We start from the raw sequence: 25,231 nt of genomic DNA on the forward strand, positions 1-25,231 counted from the left end.
GCCAGATTGAATGAAGCATCTATGATAATTTGCTTGTCCTAGAAACCTTTATAACCTTTCTTAGTTTCTTGGTTCCTTTGCCCCCAATATGGCACGTGTTTTGTTTTGGTCTACTTCAATCCCTCACTTGTTGACTAAGAATCTAGGGAAGTTGCCTGCGATTACACCGATGCACATTTAAGTGGGTTTAGTTTAAGAGCCCGCTTCCCTCATTCTTCTAGGAAACTTATCCTTAAGTGTTCAATATGATTATGTGCTTTATTTGATTTAATCATTATGTTATCTATGTAAACTTCTAAGTGTTTTTCTATCATATCATGAAAGATTGCATCATAGCTCACTGATAGATAGCTCCAACATTCTTTAGTTTGAATAAAATAACCACCCATTCAAACATCCCAATAATGCCCGGGCATCTAAAAGCTATCTTATGAATGTCTTATTTTTTTAATAAATATTTAATTATAACCTAAAAAATAATCCATAATGACAATAACACATTTTCAAACCCAATGTCTATTAACCTATCTACAATAGGCATTGCATATGTTTTTTGGCATGGCTGTGTCCAAAGTTTAGAAATCTATACAAACTCATAGTTTTTCATTCTTTTTTATCACTAGCACAATGTTTAAAACCCCACTGAGCATACTTATAAGGCTCGAAGAAGTCATTTTGATCTCCTCATTTACCATAAGCTCTATGTCAATGAATATCCTGCGAGTGAGCTATTGATGTGTTGTAAAATTTTGGCTTAATGGGAAGCCTGTGCTCAACCTGCCATCTTGCTAACCTTGACATCTTATCGTAGTCCTATGCAAAGCAATCATTGAACTCTTGTGATACTTGTCTCATAGCAGTTTTAAATTCTTAGTTAGCAGTGAGTTAATATAAGGACCTCAGCTCCTCATGAGATCTGAGACTTACTTCTTCAAGTAAGTCATGTACCTCGGGCTTATGTCTTCAAACTTAAAAAGGAACAAGGGTTAACTCATGTAATTAGTGGTTTTTAGGATTTGTCCTCATATATGACTTCAGCAGCCCCGAGTGGCTTGAGTCTAAAATCTTACAATCGTTCGTTCAGGAGCATGCAACTAAATTTTTTGAATGGTCATAGCTGCTATAGCCTTCCTTCTTTCTAAGTTAATCATCTATCAATTCTATAATAGGTTCCATGCCTCCATTGTACTAGAGGCATGTCAAATTTCTTGCTGGATTAGATGAAGAAAACCTTCTTAAGGCCCCATGCTAATTAACTCTATAGAAAGTAAAAGGGTCCCACATCTACATCATAGTACCTAGCATCAATGAAATCCACACTACCATGAAGGGCCTATCTTTTGCCCAAACCACCTCTACCTCCTCTCCTTTTCATATGAGAAGCATTTAATGAAGGATGAAGGAACACACTTATTAGCGTGAATCCAATCTTGGCCTAACAAGGCCTGATATTTTATTATAGTATTAATTATAAAAAGGCTGAGAGATGATCTAGATCCAACATCCACTTGTAATGGTAGTATGCCTAAAACCCTTGAGGCTGTCCCCATGAATCCTACCATGAATACTTCTGTTAGAATTAGGTCTTACTTATCTCGTGCCATCCTGAGCATTACTCGGTTGGCAGTATGTTAACTGCCAAGCCATTATTAACTATACTTTTACCATAGGTTTACTATTAAAGTAAGCCTTGATGTATAAAGGCTTTAAGTATTAAGTCATCTTGAAGCTAGGTTTTTCTAAGATAGCCCTCTTGGGCTTCCCTTCTATGGCTTATACGAGCTCTAACTCAGTATTTTCTGGTTATAGTGTTTCCTATGTTTCAGATGATTTAGGTTCTTTATCTTTCCTTAGCTCCATAGGACAATTTTGATATAGGCTCATCTGTTTCTCATCCATGTAAGTGGTCCCTGCTTCATCTTGATCACATGAAAACACATCTTAAGCCCTGTTTCCTACTATTTTGCTATATTGTAAAAGGAGTGTTAAAGAAACTATGCAACAGAGGTTTAAGGGTATCTTCCCACATGAATACTTTTAATTTATTTTTCTCATCTTCTTTTTCACTTTCTCCCTCCTTATCTTAATCTTTTATTAACTTCTTTCTAAACTTGCTTAACTCTTGCCCATTAATATTCTCTTGATATGTTACCTTTTGTCTCTCTAGATATCTTTAAGCAGCCTGCTTGTATTGAAGGCTTCTTTTCTGAGTATGTGTTAAAACACCTAGGAATTTTTAGTGTCTCACGATCCTCCATTATAGAGGCAGCACGTCACTAGGTGGAATGATGAACTTACCCTTGTTCTTGATAAGCATTAGCTTTAAAGTAAGCTCTTGAGTGATATTTTATTCTAGTTCCCTCATAGGTTGTCTTTTTGGACCCACATCCCTGGTTGAGGACTTACCTCTGAATGTTTTTCCTATACTAGATGGGGCTGAGTATTTTATGAAACAATCAAATTCGCCTGAGGGATCCCTCAAGCGATCCCATACTACTTTGGCTTTCTTTGAGCTCTCCATAAGTTGCCTTTTCAGGCCTATATCCTAACCTGAAGGTCTACTTCTGTATGCTTTCCTTGCATCAAGTGTGTCTTTATGATTGGTCCTGCTCGAGGGTTCCCCTAAGTGATCCTATATTACCTTAGTCTTTTATTATCTCCTTTCACCTTTGACCAAGACATTCCAAGGCTGTCCATTCCCCTGTTTTCTTTACCTTCCATCATATTTCCTGACTTTTCATTTATTAGGTCTATCTCTACCATATTGATAGTGGCAAATGGTGGGAATGGGTTTTGTCTACTACTATGGATTCCTCTTTCCCTAGAAACTTTAGTCTACCTTTATTAATTCGATCCTGCACAACATTCTTGAAAGCTTAATAGATGTTAGTAATATGGCTCCATGAATGGTGATACTTAAAATATTATTTCCCTTTACATTCCTCTCTTGATGGAATCTTATACACTACAAGCAATGAGATAAACTTCTCTTTTAGCATGAAATTAACGATCTCTTCAATTTTAGAGGTATCAAATGTGTGTTATACTGCGTTAAGCCTCTTTGGGGCTTTAGCAGGCTTCCTTATCAAGGCCGAGCATGTGTAATCTCCTACATTTTTTTAGCTTGCCACAGCCACATCCAACTCACCAAAATATATGCCTATGGCCGTTCACTTATGATAATCCTCCTCTTTCAGTAATTCCTCATATCCATATACTTTAGCTGCAAGTTTATAGAAGTCTTTGAACTCCATACCCTAGAATTTTTTCCTTAGTTCTATATCAAGTGCTACTTGAGCTAATTTGACAAATTTAGCCTTTGAAAGAGGTACATTGCACCTGCTCCTCAATCTCTTAAATCTCTTAAGATATTGATTAGCCATTTCTCCTGTTTATTGAGTCAGTTGGTAGAGTTTTACAATGCTAACTTCAGGTTTTGCCTTATAAAACTGTACATGAAATTTTTGTTTCATTCTAAGCTAAGTAAGCATTGAGTTACGTGCTAAAGTCATGTACTAAGTAAAGGCTAGACCTGTGAGGGAGTTTGAGAATAGTCTCATCTTTAGATTAGTGAAGTTGTCATAATTGGTGACTTTACCGCATTGGATAGTGAATCTACTAATATGTTCTAGTGTTGACTATGTCCCATCTCGTAAGAATAAAGTAAAATCTGGGATTCTATAGCCCTTGGGATAAGGATTGTCCTAGTTTGTGTGTTGGTTTCACAAACATAAGCTAGCCAATTGGTCTTAACCCACTCCTATATATGTCCTTTATGATGTCCCTCAAGGCTTCTACTATCACCAACTGATTTCGTTGTTTGTTATGTTGTTCTAGGATGGCTCCTATACCCCCAGGCCACCTATGTTTGGTTCTTGTAAATAATACAATGGATTATTCATGAGGTTATTGTTAGCAAAAACATGAGGAACATAATAGTCCTTTATGAGTGTGTGGCCCTGAAGGCCTGCATTTAGATTGCCTCCTAATGGTTGCCTTCCAAGCAGCCTGAAGGTTGAGCCTATTTCAGGAGGTCCTCCCCTGAGTGATACGGCTATGTCCTCATCCCTTCATGTAAAGCTTGCATTATCATTTGTTAGTGTTCTCTATCTCTATGCTTGAACGTTTCCAGAGAGAGAGCAAAGAATTTTTAATTTTCTTCCATCTATTTATCTATATGGTTTTGAATTCCTCATAGCACCTCTACTACAAGACGTTAGATATAATCAAAGGGTTAACGTGTTCACTTCCTACTTTCGAACTAGGACTCATGCTACTGCTACTTGTTGTCCTCGACATTATATGCTCATGATGTCCAACTACCTCAGCATCAAGCATCAATAGTTTTAAACCTGCAAGTGCAGAGTTTCCTTCTGGCTTGTTAGAACTAGCATATGTTTCATCAATCTTCTTGTCTTTTTGTGTCCTTAGCATCTTGTTACACAGAGTCCCATTAGGCGTGCCATAAATTGTTCTTTATAAACCATAAAAGTACTAGATGTGCTAGAGACACTGAATCTCAAAAGATAATAAAAGGTCCTTAGGCTCCCTTACCATTGTTTACTTGGATGAGAAGATGCAAAGAGATTGGAATAACAAGTACTTGATTAATAAATGCACCCAATGTATAATTGTAAAGGTTACAAAACTAAAAATAATTCTAGAAACTATTTGAAAATATAGAGTGAAATGTTAAAAAGTATTAATAAATGTTGAGGATTGATTGTCGTTGATGTCTCTTTCCTACGACCTTCTACTCTTGTTATAATGATTCAGCTTAGATCGTTACCCCCACAAAATTAAGAGCTTGTTAGTGAGATATCAGGGATTTACTAGCATAGCTCTCGAGATTTGTGGCATACCTTCTTAATAGTCTCGTACGTATGGTCATCTCGAGTCTTAAGGGCTACATTAGGCATGACACATCCTCCTTTCCTAGTAATGGACCAAGCTATATTTCTTGGGCCAATTATGTCTTTTACCTCAATTTCTCTCATTGGGTTGTCGTTTTTGACTTTAGGCCCAAACACATATGTTTACACTCAAGAAAACTTGTGATGGTTAAACTTGAAAAGCTTTCCATTATATATTTTTGATAAAAATAATAAGAAGGTTCAATTATTATGATCAATAGAGTCCATAGTTTTTGCTCATACTTGTACGTTGCATTTTTTTTGAGAGTTTAGATATTAAAAATGTAAAATATTTTTAGTTTTTAAGGTGTAAGTAATGTACTTTTACCAAAAAATTTATTTATTTTAAAAAAATATCTAATTAAATACGAACAAACATAAAAAAATAGTGTTAGTTGGGAGACAACTAATTACTTTATTAAAGGGTATAATTTAATTAAAAATATTTTATATTTTTAAATAAAAGTAGAGTATTTAACGGGAGATTTTAGACCTCCACTTTTTTTGTTTTTGGTTGAATATGTGCAAAAGTAAAACGCAGTTGGCGGCTTCTTATTGTTTTTAAAAGGAGGAATATACTGTTGTTTAACAACCAATAAAATAAGGGCGTGGAGAGAAAATGGCCTTTTACCTAGCAAAAGCCTACAAGATCAGGGTCGTCATCTTGTGATTGGGGACCAAGCCATGGGTTCAATTATCCATTGCTATATGAAGAACCCTTCCATTATTAAAATAAAAAAAAAGATAGTATAAAAGATTATATATTTGTGGATCTCATATTCATATTTTAATATTTTTCAATTTTAAAATTATACCAAACATCTTAAGAATAAAAAATCAATTTAAAATCATGAATTATAATTTTTTCATATAATTTTAATTTTTAATATTTAATTTTTTTTAGTGTTTGATACTATTGATTTATCCGTATTCCAACTAATTTGAACTTTGGACCACAATCAAGTCCTTACTCAAGTCAACTGCTATTAATTTTTAATCAATAATTTTATAGAGTAATTTAAATTTAAAAGTCACATATATTGTCTTATTTATAATTTATTTTCAAAAAATTTCATTTAAACTAAAGAAAATCTTAAAATTCAACAATTCTCTTTAAAAATTTAATAAGTTTTCTCTTTTTAATATTCAATGAAGGATAAAAAAAACTTATGTCAAAAATTTAATGAGGTAACTTATAAACAAGATTAAAAAGTTTTCTCTATCTACCCTATAAATAAGAGCAAGAAGAAGTAATAAGAAGGAAAGAGTAATATTGGAACGAGTTTAATTAATGAAACCTAATTTTGTTAATGTGTTTTATATTTTAAAACATTGAATCACCTCCCAAAATGTTTTATAAATTGAGACAAATGGAGTACTTTTTCCCATTGACATTTAATAAAGGATAAAAGAACTTTTTTTAATAAAAAGTCAATAATATATCTTACAAATAAGATTAAAAAATCATTCTCTCTTAATTTTATAAATAATTAAATAACACATGGGGTACATTTGAATTTTTTGCTGTTAAATTAATTATACATTAAAATTCAAGGTGATGTAGTGCCTGCTTGAATTTCGGTTGGGTATAATAGATTATGAAAATAATTGATTAAGTGGTAGATTTTAATCATAATTGATTATGCTAGAACACAATCTGTTTGGATTTTGTTTTTTTAAAATTGATTTTAACAGAACTGAAGATGTTTGGATAATTTTTTTAGAATCAATTTTAGCTGTATAAATTACCATAAAGGACATTGCTTTTTAAATTAAATTATTGATAAATTTGTATCTAATAGTATTAAAGTTGTTACATTTTATTTAAGAAGTAAAATATATTGTTTAAACTACATATATAATTAATTAAAAATTTAAATTATATTAATATTAACATTTAAAGTTATTTAAATAAATAACTAAATATATCTTACTTAAAATAAATTCAATAAAAGACAAGAAAATTAAATTCTTAAATATAAAACAGTAATTTTACAACAATTAATGAAGATGATAATATACAAGTTAGTCCTTAATGATATCACGAATACTAGTCATAACTGATGAAGAAGATATCATGAATGAATATTCATCAACATCATGGTCTTCTTAATCCTCATGGTCTTCCTGATCTTCCCTCTCATGACGCATAAAATCAACATCAGAGTTAGAGTGTCTTCTAATGAAATTATGTATCGTCATTGATGCAGCAATGATTTGAACTTGTATATCATAGTCATAGCTAGGCATGTTGCGTAAAATTGCAAACCTATTCTTCCAAACTCCAAATGTTCTTTCTATTGTGCACCGTAAACTTAAATGAAAATAATTAAAGACCTCGTTATTATTTACAAATCTAGTTGATCTTCTAAAATCAGGAAGATGGTAGCATTCTCGTCTATACAAACCAAGATATCCATTTGGTGTTGGATAGCTAGCATCTACCAAATAATATTTACCTTGTAAAAAAAAGATTACTATTAATGCCTGTAAGCTGGAAAGTCTAACACAAATAAATTGAACAAACAAATATACCTGAAGGCGGATGTGAAAAGTTCATGGATTGAGTTGTCAAGGCATGTTGAAAAATGCGAGCATCATGTGCAGTGCCCTCCCATCCAGCCAAGACAAAAGTAAAGCACATGTCCCAATCACACACAGCCATTACATTTTGCATAAGGATTCCTTTTCTTCCAATATATTTTGATTTTTCACTAGCAGGGACTACACATGGAATATGTGTGCCATCAATTGCTCCAATGGCATTTTTAAAGAATGGCTAATATTGCTTATCATTTTCTATTTTCTTTGATACGTAGCGAAAGGACCTGTCTTGTGGTTTGATATATTTCATTGCAAGTTTCGAGCAAGCTATTAAAACTTCATGAAAATGTCTGTGAATAGTTTCTCCTAAATGTTAAAATCTTTCTTGTGCCATCCTATTTCCCAACCCATGTCCAATTGTATTTAAAAAAATTGCAACCATCTCTTGTACTCTCATTTACCTAGTATTCTTCAATCCATGCTGTGTTAATTCACTGTATAATTGATGGAATGAATGTGGTTCCATTCTAAACATTTCATAACAATGAACTGAGTGTCCTTTTAAAATTTCATTCACTCACAAATGACCTGTATATTCACTATTTCTTTGTGGCTCTTTGCATAAATGTTTTGTTGCATACAACCCAATGAGAGCACTAACTTTTTGGGCTCTCTTTAGCCTTTTTTTAGACGACTCTTCCATATGTCTTGCTATCTGTAGCCAAACACATAAATAATACGTGCACCTAATTTCAATTGTAGATACATCTAAATAAATCATCTATAGAAATACCAATAACTTTTCCACAACATTGTAATACTTAATTACCATATATAAAAAGTACATAAGTAGTTCAAGAGGTTACATAAGTCAAATTCAACAATATAATACAAACATGTTAGACTACTCTTTAAGTAAGATCATATACTCATAATAAGTTTTAAAACTCTAATAATCAACCATTTTTGTAACATTCATATCTCAACCACTCTAAAACACTTTGTTTATCATCCTTCATTGTCAAAAACATCACCCTAGCCTCTTGGGACATGAAGAGTGACATGCATCATGAAACCCAATGTTTGTCAATTGCAACTTCTTCCCATTGTTTGACTATAGACATGACTTTAGGAATTGATGTTTCCTTAGCCTGTTGAGATTCTTCCTTTGTTGTTTGAGCTATCACACTCATTGCATCTGCTATTTAACTTGTACTAGATAACTTGTTCTTCTTTCTACTGTTAGTGCTTTCGCCCCTCTTCCTTTTACCACTGCCTCCACTTAAGGTTTCTTGAGAAACATTTAGAACTACTCTATTAAATTCATCGCTTACTCTAGTAGTTCCTAAGATCTCATCACTATCTCTTGAACCTTCCTCCAAATCAATACCCTCATTTGCCATATTTGGCCGATACACCTCTTCATCCTCACCTTCATTCTTATTGTAAATGTTAGGCAAAACTCCACTTAAAGATGCCCATGCTCTAGGTCCATTGGCGATAGTACCTTGGAACAACTCGGTTAATTCATTGGCAAATGGTAATCCTTTATGTTTGAATTTCCCGTATAATGGATTTTCCTGCACATAAATTATCAATAATATTACAGAATACATAAATAAATAAAATAAATATAAAGCCTCACATAATAACATCATACCAATATCTTCTTCTCCCACCAATCATCTGAAGCATCCATAGTATTGTTTGCAATCCTGTCTCACTTGAAACCAACTTATCCCACAGTACCCACTCTTTTCTCATATTATCCCACTTATTCTTGAATTGTTGTCTGTCATATTTCTGTCCAGTTCTCTCATTGAAAGTAGAAATTATGCTGAGCCATCCTTGTTTGGTAAAACTACCACCATTTCTTTGCAATTTTCGAGCTTAGTCCAAACAAATGTCAATAAATATTCTAGTGTTTCTTTGATCTCATGAAGCTTTTGACTTATTGTTACTCATTATACTATATAAAAAACTAACATGTTAATTATAGGAATTGTGATTAAAATATTACATAACAAAAACTTAGCAATTTTCAGAGGAGCCAAATTCAATAGAGACTCACACAGTAAAAAGTTTGACTAAATGACCCCTATATATGCAAAACATATTGTTTAAGAATAAAGCTCCAGTAATCAGTGATCACACAGACCAAAACCAGCAAAGAGTTCGATTAGGCACAAAACCAACTTTCAACAGCTTTCTCACAATTTGCAAATGTATAAGATTTTGACTAAAATCAGGTTTCAATAGCTAAAAAATTAACTTTTAACAGTTCTCCCATATTCAGCATAGAGTTTGACTAGGCACAAAACTAACACAGAAAACAGCATCAAAAATCAACTTTCACCCACATTATTATTTGTAAATGTTCAAGAGTTGTAAGTGGTTCAAACCACACAAAACTAAGCCAGCAATCGTGAGAACAAATTCATCCATGCATAGATCAGAGTGAAGAGGGAAACAGGGTCTGACCAAGATCAAACCTAACCAAGATCGTCCAAAAGAAGGTTAGAGAAGATCATTTACCTCTGAGCTGGACAGACTAAAGAGGACCACAAGCAAATCAGTGACGGAGGGAGGACCACGAGTAGATCGAGGCAAGAGAGTATAGATAAAGCTTACTGCCTTCCTTGACTATGGCAGGAGATCACCGCCACTAGAAGTAACTCAGAGACGGCAGACAGAGGAGGCGAAGCCACGAGGACCACAAATCTACACAGAGTTGGCGGATGGCCGAAAGATCGTTGCCTCTGTGAGAACTGACTGTGAGACGGCACAATTGTTAGAGGTGGGTAGACGACGGCAGAGACCGCACGACGGTGAGACGGTGGACGATGACTAAGTTGGGGGTGGGTGGACAACAGCAAAGAGGCGGCACCACCGTGAGGACCAACTGGTGAGACCGAACAAGAGAGGAGATCAAAAATGAGAAAGTTGCAACTGAAATGAGACAAATGAAGATCAGAAAGAAGAGAGAGAAAGCACGTGAAGGGCAACATGGGTTTTCAGCTTTCACAGAGAGAGAGCACGTGAATAACGGCAAAAAGATTTTAAGCTGAAGCTGGTTTAAGGAGATTATGGATTAACGCGCGTTTTACCTCTTTAATCGATTATTGCATTTTTCTAGTGTTTGGATAATTTCAATCAAAAAATTGATTATGGGCTGCAAAATTGATTTTTTTTGTCTATCCAAACACACGCGTAAATTATTAAAGTTTGTAAAATAATAATATGATGGGCGTTTTTGGGGTGCTCGTGTCATATGAGTGGAGAATTTGGGGGAAAAAAAAAAACCAAGTTGCGAGAATTGGGACAAAATAATAGTTGGGACGCAAGAATCTTCCACATTTCCTCCCACCCACATCAACATCACTTGCATTATTACTTCCTCAGATGAGACCCACATCTTATAAGTACTGTAGTATTATTATTATTTTTTATTATTTTTCTGCAAAACTGGTGGAAGTAATTTTAAGAAAAATTCATTAAATGTAACCCACAAATAATTCCTGACTTGGTAAATCATCACTTTATAGTTTATTGTTAGTTTACTTAATTCAAGAATGCCAAGTGAAAATGATGTATGCTGCACGTTCTCTTTAATTTTGATCAATTCAAAGAAGTTACGCAGCAAGTGCATAAATACAACTATTTTTATGATTATTCACGATGATGAATAATCCTAAAAATACTTTGAAGTAGACAACACCTCCTTCGATCTTCCTTCGTCTTCATCACATGTAACTTGGCTTCCATTTCTCTGCACAGTTGACCTTCGTCGTATAAGCTGTGAGGCGAGCTTAGTTTGAGTGTATGCATGGGTGAGTATACAGGTGAAGCAGATGTACGTGCCGGCGGCGAAGAAGATGATGAACCAGAAGCTCTCCTACGGGAACCATCCTTGGCCGGAGGGGCCAGTACGCCGTGGAATTGGGGAGATTCCTGCAGCGCCGTCGTGGTGGGAAGGCGGTCAGTGATCACTATGGTGCTGGTGGGGCTGTCTGTCTTGGTGGTGTTTCTGCTCAACTCTTCCGCTCCTGCAGATTTTCTCTCCATCTCACAATTACCCAAGGTGACTCTCTCTCCCTCTCTTTCCCCGGGAATTCTGGGATTGCCTTGTGCCTGTTCATGTGATTTAATAAAGGATTTGAATCCAAGGTTTTGGTGCACGTCAATTGACATGTAACTGAACCGAAAGCGATTAAAGAGCTAGCAAGAGTAGTGAGATTGAAGTTTGTTGGTCGTAGATTGCCTGATGATGAAAAACGAGGAAAAGAAAATCTGAATTAGAGAGCGAGAGGGAGAGAGAGATAAAGAGAAGGAATAAAGAGATGAAACGGTTAGACGTGTCATGACGCTGATTCCACGGCCTTTTGCACGCCTTCTTGTTCTTCCCCTCCCTCCCTCCTTTGCACCTTCATTAACTCGCTTTGTCATCTACCACTGCCATAGTACAAAATTCCCGAAACCAGCTGGAATTGGTAAACTAATATTTTGACCGATTGAACCTTTATTTACGATCGGTTTGATCTCGCTTCGATTATATTTTAACTATCAACTCTTAAATTAGTACTTTAATCATCTAATTTTAATATCTTGACCACTGCATTAATTATTGATGTCTCCTTGTTCTTATTCTCTCTCTACCTCTCTCTATAAACTTTAACAGCACAAATCGATCGCCTGTTGTTGCATGATGATGGACACTTTGGTGCACCCTCCTTTCTTAAAATCCTACACGTACATTAATATTACGCATGAATGTCAATTTCACCATAATTTCAGACATTTTCCTGTAATTAAGAATGATCCCGCACACACCCTTGTGTGTGTATCTTAATTCTTATTCCGAATCCCTTCCACATGCGTTAAAATTATACACCTGCATTATTCCTTCTGTTCCCCATTGACCTGCATTATTTCTCATGGTAGGGAAACAATGTGACGGAGTCAAAGCTAGAGAGAGTTCTAAGAAGAGCTACGATGGAGAACAAGACAGTGATACTGGCGACCCTGAACGATGCGTGGATTGAACCGGGTTCGATATTCGACCTGTTTCTGGAGAGTTTTCTGATCGGGAACAACACACAGAAGCTGTTGAATCACCTGGTGCTCGTAACTTGGGATCATAAGGCTTATAATCGTTGCTTGGAGGTGCATCCACATTGTTATCAGATGGAGACGAAAGGTGATCAAGGAGACTATGGTGGCGATACGTTCTTCATGACCCCAAAATATCTCCACATGATCTGGCGAAGAACTGAGTTCCTTAGTTCTGTTCTTCACCTTGGTTACAGCTTCGTCTTCACGGTACTTTTTCTTTCTCACGAGAAAAATGATTTTGTCTGAATCAATCGGGTTTATCATTATTGCCATTTGGACAGATTTTCAGTTATCTAGGAAAAATAAACATAAATTAGTCAATGTGGTTCAAAGTTCAATGGTGTGATTGTGATAAAATTGTGATTGAACCAGTTATAATTAAATTGGTATATTTTTTGTTTTATAAGATAAAAATTATATAAAAACATAGAAAATTAATTATAATGGAATATGATTAATAAATGAAGACTCAAATTCTTTTAGAGATGTAAATTGAACTCTTAGTTAATGTTAAATTACTCCCTTCAAACCATAATATATAACATTTTTTACAAACCTTGCTGGGTTCAAAATATAAAAGTTTGAGTAGTTGTTATAATTATTTTTCAATTATATTCCTACTTTATTTATTGCTCTCTTTTTTGTCAAAAAATGATGCATTATAATTTTAATTGTCATTATTAAAATACTTATATTTGATATTTAATTGATGAGGGTACAATTAGAGATATGTAAATTATCATTATTAATGTTTTATATTATTATCCAAAAGGAGTAGTTTACAAGTTAGGTTAATTTAGATATGTGTTTTAAATATGACTTGTTTACATTTAAAAATGAACATATACATCCAAAATGATGCAAGGGGGCTATTTTGGCATTGGTCAATTAATAACAAGAAAAACACAAAAGGTAAGGGTATGAGATTTTATTAATACTAATGATGCATCATTTTATTGTTGAAGACATTTTTAAAACCCGTGTAATCAAGTATTTTGGAGAGCTAAATTACAACTGAATTAAAAGGATAAAATTTAAAAAAATTGTAGATATATAATTTGAATAACAAATATTTAAAACATGTTTTCATTACGAGAAAAAAATATCTTAGTGATAAATAGAAAAATAAGCAAAGATATAGGAAAGAAAGAAAATGATGCTAGTACGTGTGGTGAAAGAGAAGTAGCATGCCAGTGGCAAGCATATGTGACATTTTTATCCCACATCGACTAGGTGTGAACGGGAAATGGCAGGGGTAATTGATTTGAGTATAAGTAGGGACCGGACCAATGTTCCACAAAACTGAGGCCACGTGGTTTGGGTGTCGACGTGTTAGAAAATTCATTTCAAGGCTTTTTTTTTTTTTAATTTCTTTCCTTAAATTTTAGGAGGTGGTTTTTGTCATAAATTGTCCAATTTTTGGATGGTTTGGCCGTGTTTGACTTGTCTGGCCGGGCTTTGATTGGTTTCTTATAATGCTGCTCTTGGTAAAGCAACGGAATAAGGACTGATTATTCATTAAAGTATTAGTTTGATCTGATTTTTAATGCATCGATTGTTACAAATGTTAAATGACAAAAATATTCTGAAATTATTGTTTCAGGGGCACCTGACAATCTGATTTTTTTTTTGGAAAATTTTATCCTACTGTTAAAAATTATAAATGTTGATTGTTAATTAAAATTTGATCAACATATTTTATAATTTTACCCTCCTTCATTTTTATGTTTCTCAATCTTTGTTTTTATTTGTTAAAATAAAAAGAGTTAAAAACTTATGGAAGAATAAAATCGAAGACTAATCATAGAAGGAAATACAAAAATATCCTTAATTAAATTTTAATTTAACAATCAATGTTTGTAATTGTTAATGGTAGGATTAAAATACTTTATTTTAAAAGCTTTCAATATAAAAATGTCCAAAAGAAAGATCAAAATGTCTCATGGCCTTGAAGAAAAAATTTTAGGATAATTTTACCCTTTAACATATATAGTCAACCTAGAGATAGTCTCCCTAAAGTCCTATGTAGTTTTGATTTGTTGGGCGAATACTAAAATTTCTTAAAATAAAGAGAAATTATAGACATATGATAGTAGGCCCCATCTATCATTATGAGTCTATTTCTTGTCCTGCCAATTGGCGTCAGTTTGATCAAACTCTAAAATGAAAAGATATGGAGTGCTTGCAATTCAGACATGATAATTCTTTAAATTATTAAGACTTTCTTGGTATTTCTAACATGTTATTGATGTCTTGCTCGATAACATTGGGATGCCTTTCCTTCTTATCTTTGCAGCCTTAAAAAACATTAATTAATTGAATGCATTGATGATATGTTATAAGTGAATATATATATTCTTAACATACTTTCTCTATTCAAAGATATAAGATTTTTTGTTTAATGTAAGATGCAAAAAATATGAATCATGTTGAGTATTTTAAGGTGTAATTAATGATTTTTTTTCAAAAATTTCCCTTAATTAGGAGGTGTGATTGATAATGTTTTCTAATATTGGTAAAAAAAATAATGATTTCTAATGAAAACAATTACCTATTAAATTAGGGTAAATATAAAAAGGTTGTATTCCCTCTAATCTTATTTATAAATTACTTCCAGCATGTTTTACCAGAATTAAAAAAAACTTTAAATCTCATTAACTTTGTTTTAAAATTTAATAAGATTTCATCTTTATTTTTAATAAATATTCTTAATTTTCATTACTGGTATTTGTATTTAAAGTATTTAATAAAGAAAAAAAATGTAAATAGAAGTATTAAAAATTATTAAGTGCCCTATAAATAAGATCAATGTTTTTCTTTTTTCTTTGTTCTATAAATAGAATTAGAGGAGTATAATTTTAAAGATAATTAACTAACTCATAAAGATGTAATTTGATTAAAAATATCTTATAGTATCAAACAGAGGAATATACATCAACTCATTAATTTGAAGTCTTTTTATAGGATTAAACTTATCTTTAGTTAACTTTTAAACTGCTTCCCATGCAGGACTTAGATATAATGTGGCTTAGAGACCCGTTTGAGAGGTTTTTCAAAGATGTAGACTTCCAAATTGCTTGTGATCGCTTTAATGGAAACTCTATGGACACAACAAACGAGCCAAATGGGGGGTTCTTGTATGTAAGATCTAATCATAAGACCAAAGATTTCTACAAGTTGTGGATTGAGTCAAGAAAAATTGATCCAAAACTAAATGAACAAGACGTGCTTAACAAGATCAAGACCCACTCCTTTGTGTCTATAAGGAAGATGATAATTAGGTTCCTTGACACAACTTATTTTGGAGGGTTTTGTCAAGCAAGTAGGGATTTCAACAAAGTTTGTACCATGCATGCCAATTGTTGTGTTGGTTTGGACAACAAGATCTTTGATCTTAAGATTTTGCTTCAAGATTGGAGACACTACATCACTTTGAATCCAGATCAGAAATTACATTCACACCCTTCTTGGAGGGTTCCAAACAGTTGCAGGTAATAATTGGTTTGTTTGATTCTATTCTCTATTTTTGTATTTTTAAAATAATTCCATAGAGTATTTTTTTTAATATAGAACAAGTTTTGGAAACAATTTTTTTTAAAAAAAATCTGTTTGAATTAGAAGTGGTGAAATGGAGGTTGAAAAAAGGAAGAATGACAGTTAACTCCCAAATGATTGAATTAATGACAATTAAGTTCTTGAAAAGTTTTTTTACAAAATAAATTACAAATATCAATTTAAATAATTACAAACAGAAATTTGTGCTATATTCTAAGAGTTATATTTATTATTTAAATATTTATTTGCAATTGAAACATCTGAATTTATAATTATTTGAATTGATATTTTTAAGTTATTTTTCAAAGAATTTTGTTTGAAAACTTAACTATCATTACTTCAATATTCTGGAACCAAAGTGTCATTCTCCCATGAAAAAATGGTTTCTTTATCAATATAATTACCACTAATCGAAACATGATGTTGTTGACTATTCTTTTTTTTTTTTGAACAAAAGGTAATAAAGCATTAAAAAAGATATGTTTTGTTTTTTTATTTTTTCAGAAAAAATTTAATATTTTTTCAAAACATATAACCAAAAACATATTATTAAACATGTTTTCAATTTTTTTTATTTTTCAAAACCAAAAAAAAAAATCTTCTCAAACGTGAAATCAAATAGGCCCAATGTCTCAATTGGATTTTAGCTTTTCTGTAAAAATTAAAGGACTCCCTTTTGATCCTTGGACCATCAAATGACCTTGTTTGTAGGGCCGACCTTAACTATCCTATTTTTCATTTTTTCTCCCTGGTCTAGGAAATTTTCTCAATTTTAGAAGAGTCAAATATAAAATATTTGGAGGCAAATTCTCTCAATATTAATGTGCAATCATGATCAACGTGCAATAAGTTTGTTTTAACTTCTGGAGGCTAAAAAAACTAAATAGGCTTTGACAATTCAGAAACTATTATAAAATAAGTAATTAATAATAATTTAATTCATTATAAATATAGCCTCAAAAATGTTCCTCCATTTTTGACATCATTTTTTTTTGCTTTTATTTTGCAAATTATTGATATATATGAAGAACGTCATTCGAACGTGCCGCACAAAAGAGGAATAAAGAGAACAATGAGAAGTCGTGGCCGTCGATGACTTATAAGCATAATTGAAGAAGCATATAATTGTATACCAAGGTATGGTTTAACTGGTGAAATCAAAATTTACATTTACACACCATTATATATATATATATATATATATTTAACATGCGGATTTGTAGACATGTTAGAGTGGTTCTAATGAATTATTAATTAAATTGGTTCATCGAAAGCCTACTAACACATGCACCATTAATGGTTTTTGTAGAGTGATTGAAGCCTATTTATCAGAGGTTATGATCGTGGCAAGCCAATTGCTGGTCAAGTTCAGATTGAAAATGAAGGAATATAGAAAAGCAAATGTACAAGTTCTCAAGCCTATTTACCATTTTTGTTCATGTTAATTATATATTCAAGTTCTTAAGACAAAAGTTAAAGCAACCTGTGAATTTCAATACTCATAGTTGACATTCAGTCCTAACATTTTAATTATCTTTTATACCTTTTTTTAATCTTTATTGTTGTATAGTTATGATAGCTTCTTCTTCTTCTTCTTTTTCTTTTTTAATTTCAAAAAAAAGCACAAAGTTGTATGATTATGAACCTTCCATTTTATGATCAATGATGTACAAGCATTATTCTGTAGTGCGTAATTCTTAATTCTTGATCTTTCAATTTGCGCTTGATCCCCCAATCAATTTTATCTCCACGGGAACATAAGACTGTCAATTCAAAAATAAAATAGGTACAGTTGTGTCAAAATTGTAAAACAAACTTAAAAAAAACCACTTTACAGTTTTTTTTTTAGCAGTGTCATCTCTCTTGAACTTGCTAAAATGATTTTGTGGGCTTATTTTGAATTGTTTTCAAGTCTTAATGGTGTTTTATGCTTTCAAATGGCTTTGACCATTGACATTTGCGGATTTCTTGTCTTGATTTATTTTTAAGTGTATTTTTATAATTGGGGATCCCAACTTTTGAAAGTTTTAAATTTGCAAACTTACTTTCAAATTAAGTATATTCCTTTTTTAATATTATTATGCTTTTTTAAAACAAGGTTAATATTTTTTACCATGATAAATATTAGTTGATATCATTAATTTTAATTACCATGATCGAGTTGCATTAGAGTGGGGTAAACATTACAATTTAAAATGATCAAAATATTCTCAATAAATGGGAGAAAAAGTAGTGATAATTTTTCATAGAGTAAAATAAATTGACCTCTATTCCAGTTTACTTTAGTTTTGTAAACTTATTTATTTAATAATTTTAAAGGATATAAATACATAAGCTGTCTAAAATAATATTTTAACATATTTGAATTTCTGTTGAAAGAGATGTTTACATTTAATATTCGATTATGTTTCAAACAAAATTACTTTCAATAGAAGAATGTTTGTGAAAATTAAAAAAATGATAATTCAGTTATTAGAAAAGGATTCGAAAGGCCAAAATTGCCTTTGCAGAAGATTTTCCCTTGTTAGGGAGCTATGGAGACAGGGAAGAAGGAGAACAAAGAACCCTCTCCTATCAGAATTCAGTGACCAAAGAAGCGGAGGCTACCAAGGAGAACGAGACTATGCTTTTTGGTATAAAAGATGAAGCCACCATTAACACTGAATTTGTAACCTTACAAAATTTGATGCATGGGATCTTGATGGACAAGTTGGACCTAAAATGCCCCGATCTCACATTCGTGAGAGAAGAAAAATGAGAGACTTAAAATGAAGACTACTGTAAAATTAAAATGAAAATTTTATTTAGTGTCTCAACTTTTAAGGCTTTTATAATATACTAATTTAAAAGGTTAAAAATATATCATTTTTATATTTTATTAAAAAAATTAAAATGTGGCCCCTTGTTAGTCCTCCTGTCTCCATCCATGGTGAGCCCCACATTATATTTTATAATATTTTTTATTATAAATTATTTGAGTTGAGAGATAAAAATGACTGTCCAAATAGAAGTTAAAAGATAAAAATGACTCTTAATTTAATAAAAAATATTAAAAAATAGTGAGACTCACTGATGACTAATATATGTTAAGTATTTTTAACATTAGGATGATAATGGGTGAAATCTTTAAAAGTTGAGGGACATAATTGAACTATATTTAAGTTTAAGAAGATTTGTGATTTTTCATATATAGTTTAGTAACAAAAATGATTCTTAATCCAAGATAATAACTACTAAGACAATAATACTTCTTGATTATATAATGCTAAATATATATATATATATATATATAACATCAACTAAATTTCCAAATTAAGGCCAATTAAATTTGTTAATAACATTATTTTTTATTTTATCAATAATATTTGTTAATCTACTAGCAAAACTTATTAACCACAACTCCTATATATTTAATTTTGATGACTTGTAAAAATATTAACTTATTATTTACTAATGATACTTATCAATTCACTAATAAAACTTGATGAGAAACTTTTTATTCATTCAATTACAGTGACTTATTAAAACTCTCACTTATTAATTCATTAATGTTGCTTGTTAACTTTTTAAAAAAATTTGTTGATAGTACCTTTTACATATTTAATTATGATAACTTATTAAAATTTTAACTTAACTTATTAATTAATTAATACTACTCATACTCATTAATTTTTTAGCAAAACTTATTGACAGTATCTCATGTCAAATGTTGATCTTTGGTTAAAAAAAAAAAAAAAATCTCACGGCAAAAATATCTTTGTTAGTCCCTCCTCCTCCCAAGAGGCGGCGCCATTGCGCGGGACCTAGCGGTAAGAAACCCGACGATTTGGTTTGAAGTGGGATTCCATCAATCTATGGAAGCACTTCATGGTTTCTTCCTCACTTCTCCATTCCCTTTGATCACCACGCCGTCTGCTCCTTCAAAACGTCGTCGTTGCCGTCTTCGAGATCGTCCTTTCTCCGTTGAAGCGGTGCAACCAGAAATTCGGGTATGCACGAATCGGACTTGCCGCAAACAGGGCTCCTTTCAAACCCTAGAAATCCTTTCTGGTCTTGCGCCTCCGAATGTCGCCGTCAAACCGTGCGGCTGTTTGGGCAAGTGCGGTGCTGGTCCCAACCTGGCGGTCCTGCCGGACGGTGTCATCGTTGGTCATTGCGGAACTGCGGCTCGAGCGGCTGAGGTCATGTTGGGTTTGATTTCCGCAGGAGAAGGTTCGGATTCCTATGATGCCAAAAAGAGTTTAGATGCGCTTGCGCTTAGGAAGAGAGCTGAGGTTGAGTTCGAGAAGCAGAATTTCACTGAGGCTGAACTTCTGCTCTCACAGGCACTCCATCCTTTTCGCGCCTGAATGTGAAGTTTACTGTTTTATTGACTATCATTGAGGCGAAAAGTTATATTTTTTCTTTTGTTTTTAAAGAAAATCATGTAGTAGTTTCGTGATCAAGAGCTCGATTTTTTATGTAGTTAGATTGGAGTTGAGAAGCTATATTGAGATTGATATTGTCGAGTTTTTGGTTGGTGCAGGCTATCGAATTAAAACCATTAGGTGGTGTACATGTAATATATAAATGCAGGTATGTTGTCACGAACTTAAAAGTTAAAATTATTTCTGCGAAGGTTTATTATGGTAGCCCTGTGGAAGGTCGTGGATTTTTTTGTTATGCTCCATTTAGTGGTTTTATAATTCGATTTACCATTAGTCTTTTCATTTGGTCATCGTTAAAATACTATGCATTTTTTGTTGCCTATTTTTCCAGAAGAGAGAGCTTGCAACAGGTGTTGCTGTTTCCTTGCTTGCAATCTGGCTTCAATATGAGAGAATATAGTTTTTCCCCCATTTCACTTTGAACATAATCCTTGGTGTCCTGCAAGAGTTTCATCTCCACTGTGCTAACCATGATAAGTAAGTCTGAGACCTTTACTCTTCCGACATTCAGGTCAGTTGTAAGGTTGGCATTGGGTAAATATTCTGGAGCTCTTGAAGACGCAAGGGAGGCTTTGGCATTAGCACCTGAGTATGCTGAGGTGAGCCAATCTCTTATAAATTTATATAGAACAGAGTTTCATGACATTCCAAATCACGGTGGGTAAGTATGATATTTAATTGATTAAATGGCACTGGGTGAAAATACATGGTTTGGGTTACATCATGGAATACTTCTCTCTAGAAATTAGTGATTCCTGGACAATTACCGTTCAATGATGCCCGTTAATCAAAAGTATTTTACTCATTTTTTTTTTTTTTATCTCAAGTCATAGTAACGGTTCAGGTTAAATGGTGCACCTTTGTGCATTTGAGTAAAGATGGGGACATCAATTTGTATTCCTTTCCAATCCCCGCACAGTCATAACTTGCAATTATGCATTAAGATATCATGAATGCTATTTGTTGAGCAATACGGTGTTCTTTTAAAGTTGAAACTTGTGCATCTTGGCTATTGATGCATTTGAAATGCTCAATCTTCGTAAGCAGCATGAGGAGTTTAATTTGTGCATACCCTATAAAATCTTCTTCGATGGATCAGATCTTCTACTTAAAGTATTCATGTAGAGATGATGATGGCGAGCCAAGAGATCAGTCCTTAGGTATCAACATGATTGCGGTAGCAATATTGGAATTACAGTCGACTTGGTGAAGTTTTGAGTGACAACAAGTATTTTTGTTTTGACTTCTGCCAAAAGCTTCATAAATCTTTTCATCAAAGGGATACTGCCCTTTATAGTTTAGAATTATAACAATATTCAGGATCTTATCTCAATTAGTCAGGATATGAATTGTTTGTTTTTGTAACGGCCCTGATATTCTAACCATTAGTTTACTTGTCTACCATCAGTTTGAATATATATAGTGATAACATCTGTTTGAATATGTTTGTTTTAACTTTGGTGTGTTTTTGTTTTACCCAATAAAATAATTTTTTATGTGGATTTAATTTATTAATTTATCATCTCACTGTTTCTGCCAAAATCAAATTTACTTTCATGGTTTAGGAGCATGTCACTGAAATAGATCTTGTGAACTACTTTTCAGGCTTATCTTTGCCAAGGTGATGCATTTTTGGAATTAAAGCAATTCGATTCAGCAGAAAAGTCATATTTGGCATCTATAGATATAGATCCTTCGATCCCTCGATCTAAATCATTCAAGGTAGCATTCAATCTTTTGTCCCCAACTATTTAGATATTTAGATTTTCTTGTATTTCATTTATCTAACGTAAATATTTGCATCCATGTCTATTAAATTCTGCGAGAAGGTTGATGTGGCAAGATTGCAGAAAACTCTGTTATTTCCCTTGATATCTCTCATTTGTTTCTGATGTCCATGTAATGAGTAATCATTGAAAGTTTAATATGCTCTGATGGGATGCAAATGATCATTTGGGGGGGGGGGTATTGATTTAAGCATGTTTTACAAATAAAATTTTCCTACTCATAAAGGATACAGCAACAACAATAACAAGCCTTTATCCCATTAGGTGAGATCAGTTATATGAATTGCAAGACGCCATTGTATTCTATCATTTATCAAGTTTTTAAAAATATTATTAATCGAAAGATCGCGTTCAACAACTTCTAAAAGTGTTCTCGTAGGCCTTTCTCTACTCCTCTTAACAAGGCTCAAAGTTATATATTCCACTCTTCTCATTGGTATCTCACGAGGTCTTCTTTGGACATGCCCAAACCATCTTAAATAATTTTCTATCATTTTTTCTTCAATAGGTGCTACCCTCATTTTTTCGTGTACGTGTTTATTTTGAATTTTATCTTTACATGTATGTCCACACATTCATCATAACATTTTCATCTCTGCTATTCAAACTTTATGTTCTTGTTGTCCCGTTAGAGCATAGCATTCACTATTATATAACATAGTCGGTCTGATAGCAGTACGATAAAACTTTTCTTTACGTTTATTAGGCACCTTATGGCCGTAAATAACTTCTTTAGCTTTTCTTCAATTAAACCACGTAGCTTAAATCTTATGTAAAATATCTCCACTGATTTCACTATTATTTTGAATAATCACTCCCAAATATTTGAACTTTTTTACTTAAGGTATAATTTGATCTCCTAATTTCACTTCCAAATTATTGTCGACTAGTCTTTTATTAAATTTACAATATAAATATTCCGTCTTACTCCTACTCAGATGGAAACTTTTTGATTCCAATGTCCTCATCCCTAACTCAAGTTTACAATTAATATTTTCTCTTGTTTATGCTTTGGGAATTATATCATCCACGAAGAGTATACATTTGATAATTCTCTCTTGAATATATTTTGTCAAAACATTTAAGTCCAAGTTAAATAGATAAGGACTCAAAGATGATTCCTGATATAATTCAATCTTTATAGAAAAGTCTTTTGTTTGACTACTAGACGTTCTTATACTAGTTTTTAACCCCTCATACATATCTTGTATAATTTTAATATAAGCAATCTGTACCTCCTTCTTTTTCAAGGCTTTCCAAAGAACTTCTCTTGATATACTAAGCTTTTTCCAAATCAATAAAAACCATATGTAAATCTTTATCGTTACAATGATACTTTTTCATTAATTCACTTAGTAGGTAAATCACCTCTGTAGTCGATTTACTTGGCATAAAACCAAATTGATTCTCAAAAATACTTGTCTTCAATTTCAATCTATGCTCAATTACTTTCTCCCACAATTTCATTGTGTGGCTCATGAGTTTAATCGCTCTATAGTTAGTACAATTCTGAATATCCCTTTTATTTTTATAAATAAGAATTAATGTACTTTTCCTCCTGTCATCAGGCATTTTTTTGGATCGTAAAATCACATTAAATAACTTAGTTAACCATCTCATCCCTTCTTCACCTAAACATTTTCACACTTCAATAGATATACAATCAGGTCCGTTGGCTCTACCATTTGCCATTTTCTTAAGAACTTCCTTTACCTCCTTATCACGTATTATTTGATAGAATGATAAATTTTGTTCTCCTTCACGAGTTACTAAATCCTCCAAATTACTAGACGAATCCTCTCCATCATTGAAAAGTTTGGAAAAGTAAGTCTTCCATTTGTTTTTAATTTCATCATTTATAACTAAAATTCTTCCCTTTTCATCTTTTATACACCTTACCTATTCTAGATCTTTTGATTTTCTTTTCCTACTCTTAACAATTTTATAAATATTTCGTTCTCTTTTCTTTGTTTCAAGACTCTTATAAAATTATTCAACAGCTTTAGAACGAATTTATAAAGGACGGTTATAAAGGATGGTTTGAAATTTTTATTTATTTATTTATTTTGGGGGGGGCGGTGGGGAAGAGGAGCCTCCCTTGGATTCGTCAGTGGCTCTGAAGATAATCTATCAAGTATAATCTTGTGAACATTGAATCCATCACTTTCGTTCTTTGATGCTTGGACATGGCCATCACTTGTTTCTCCTTTACGCTATGGTTTTGCAGGCACGGATTGCAAAACTTGAGGAAAAAGTAGCTGTTGCTAATAACTTATGAGATCTACCTTTTGAACAAAGGTGCAATGAAATCACACTGATTTCAGGATGTGATTTGTTTACTATTTTCAAGGTGTAATGGATACCTTGCATCAGCTTTCAGTTAGTTGTTCAAATCTCTTATTTTCTCGAGCTTTGTGATGCAATCTGAAGCACCTCCAAAATAAATTCCCAATATTTTCTCCAGCTTTGTCCTTCCTAAGTAATATCTATGTTTACTATTACTTTGACAAAAGAATTCGATGTATAAATAAACATCTAAATTTTTTTCCCCCACTAAATTGGATCCATCTTGTTGGGATTCTCATGTCTTCAAGTAACAGGCAGACTTATCAAATGCGAAATGATTGAAGTTACAATGATATAGATGCTTTTCAATTTTTTTTTTGGTGTGCCAGCATTTGAACCTGTGCCGAAGTGATTCACTGTCAAGCGATGAACCACAAAGACAAAAGGTAGCTGGTGATATAGATGCTTTCTTATTTTAATCAATTATTGAACCACACAAGATACATTTTTTTGTCATGTGTTGAAACCTGATGTTTGAGTGGCCTGTCAATATATTTCACATTACAGGTAAACGATTGTTTCCCAAATTCTTACATATGTGCTTTTT

General features: G+C 32.7%; 2 protein-coding genes across 3 annotated transcripts; both read left to right on the top strand.

The window, feature by feature from the left end:
* The first annotated feature begins 11,061 nt into the window (after positions 1-11,061).
* Positions 11,062-17,787, top strand: LOC129295804 (uncharacterized protein At4g15970-like). 2 transcript variants are annotated; one of them, XM_054934380.1, is made up of 5 exons: positions 11,064-11,538; positions 12,399-12,776; positions 15,579-16,060; positions 17,153-17,261; positions 17,434-17,563. In XM_054934380.1, the coding sequence occupies exons 1-4, from the start codon at positions 11,284-11,286 to the stop codon at positions 17,235-17,237; spliced, it is 1,200 nt and encodes a 399-aa protein (XP_054790355.1). In that variant the 5' UTR covers positions 11,064-11,283; the 3' UTR covers positions 17,238-17,261; positions 17,434-17,563. The 2 variants fall into 2 exon arrangements, with proteins under 2 accessions (XP_054790354.1, XP_054790355.1); XM_054934379.1 differs by lacking the exon at positions 17,153-17,261 and having other exon boundaries at positions 11,062-11,538; positions 17,434-17,787.
* A 2,104-nt stretch (positions 17,788-19,891) lies between these two features.
* LOC129295803 (uncharacterized) lies at positions 19,892-24,935 on the top strand. Its single transcript, XM_054934378.1, has 5 exons — positions 19,892-20,449; positions 20,650-20,699; positions 21,063-21,150; positions 22,157-22,273; positions 24,566-24,935. Exons 1-5 carry the CDS (start codon positions 19,979-19,981, stop codon positions 24,614-24,616), a joined length of 777 nt encoding a protein of 258 aa, XP_054790353.1. The 5' UTR covers positions 19,892-19,978; the 3' UTR covers positions 24,617-24,935.
* Positions 24,936-25,231: the final 296 nt, after the last annotated feature.

Source organism: Prosopis cineraria, unplaced genomic scaffold (genome assembly GCF_029017545.1).
Source record: "Prosopis cineraria cultivar Desert tree isolate PC_DT_omini unplaced genomic scaffold, ASM2901754v1 PC191, whole genome shotgun sequence".
NCBI classification, from domain to species: Eukaryota; Viridiplantae; Streptophyta; class Magnoliopsida; order Fabales; family Fabaceae; genus Prosopis; species Prosopis cineraria.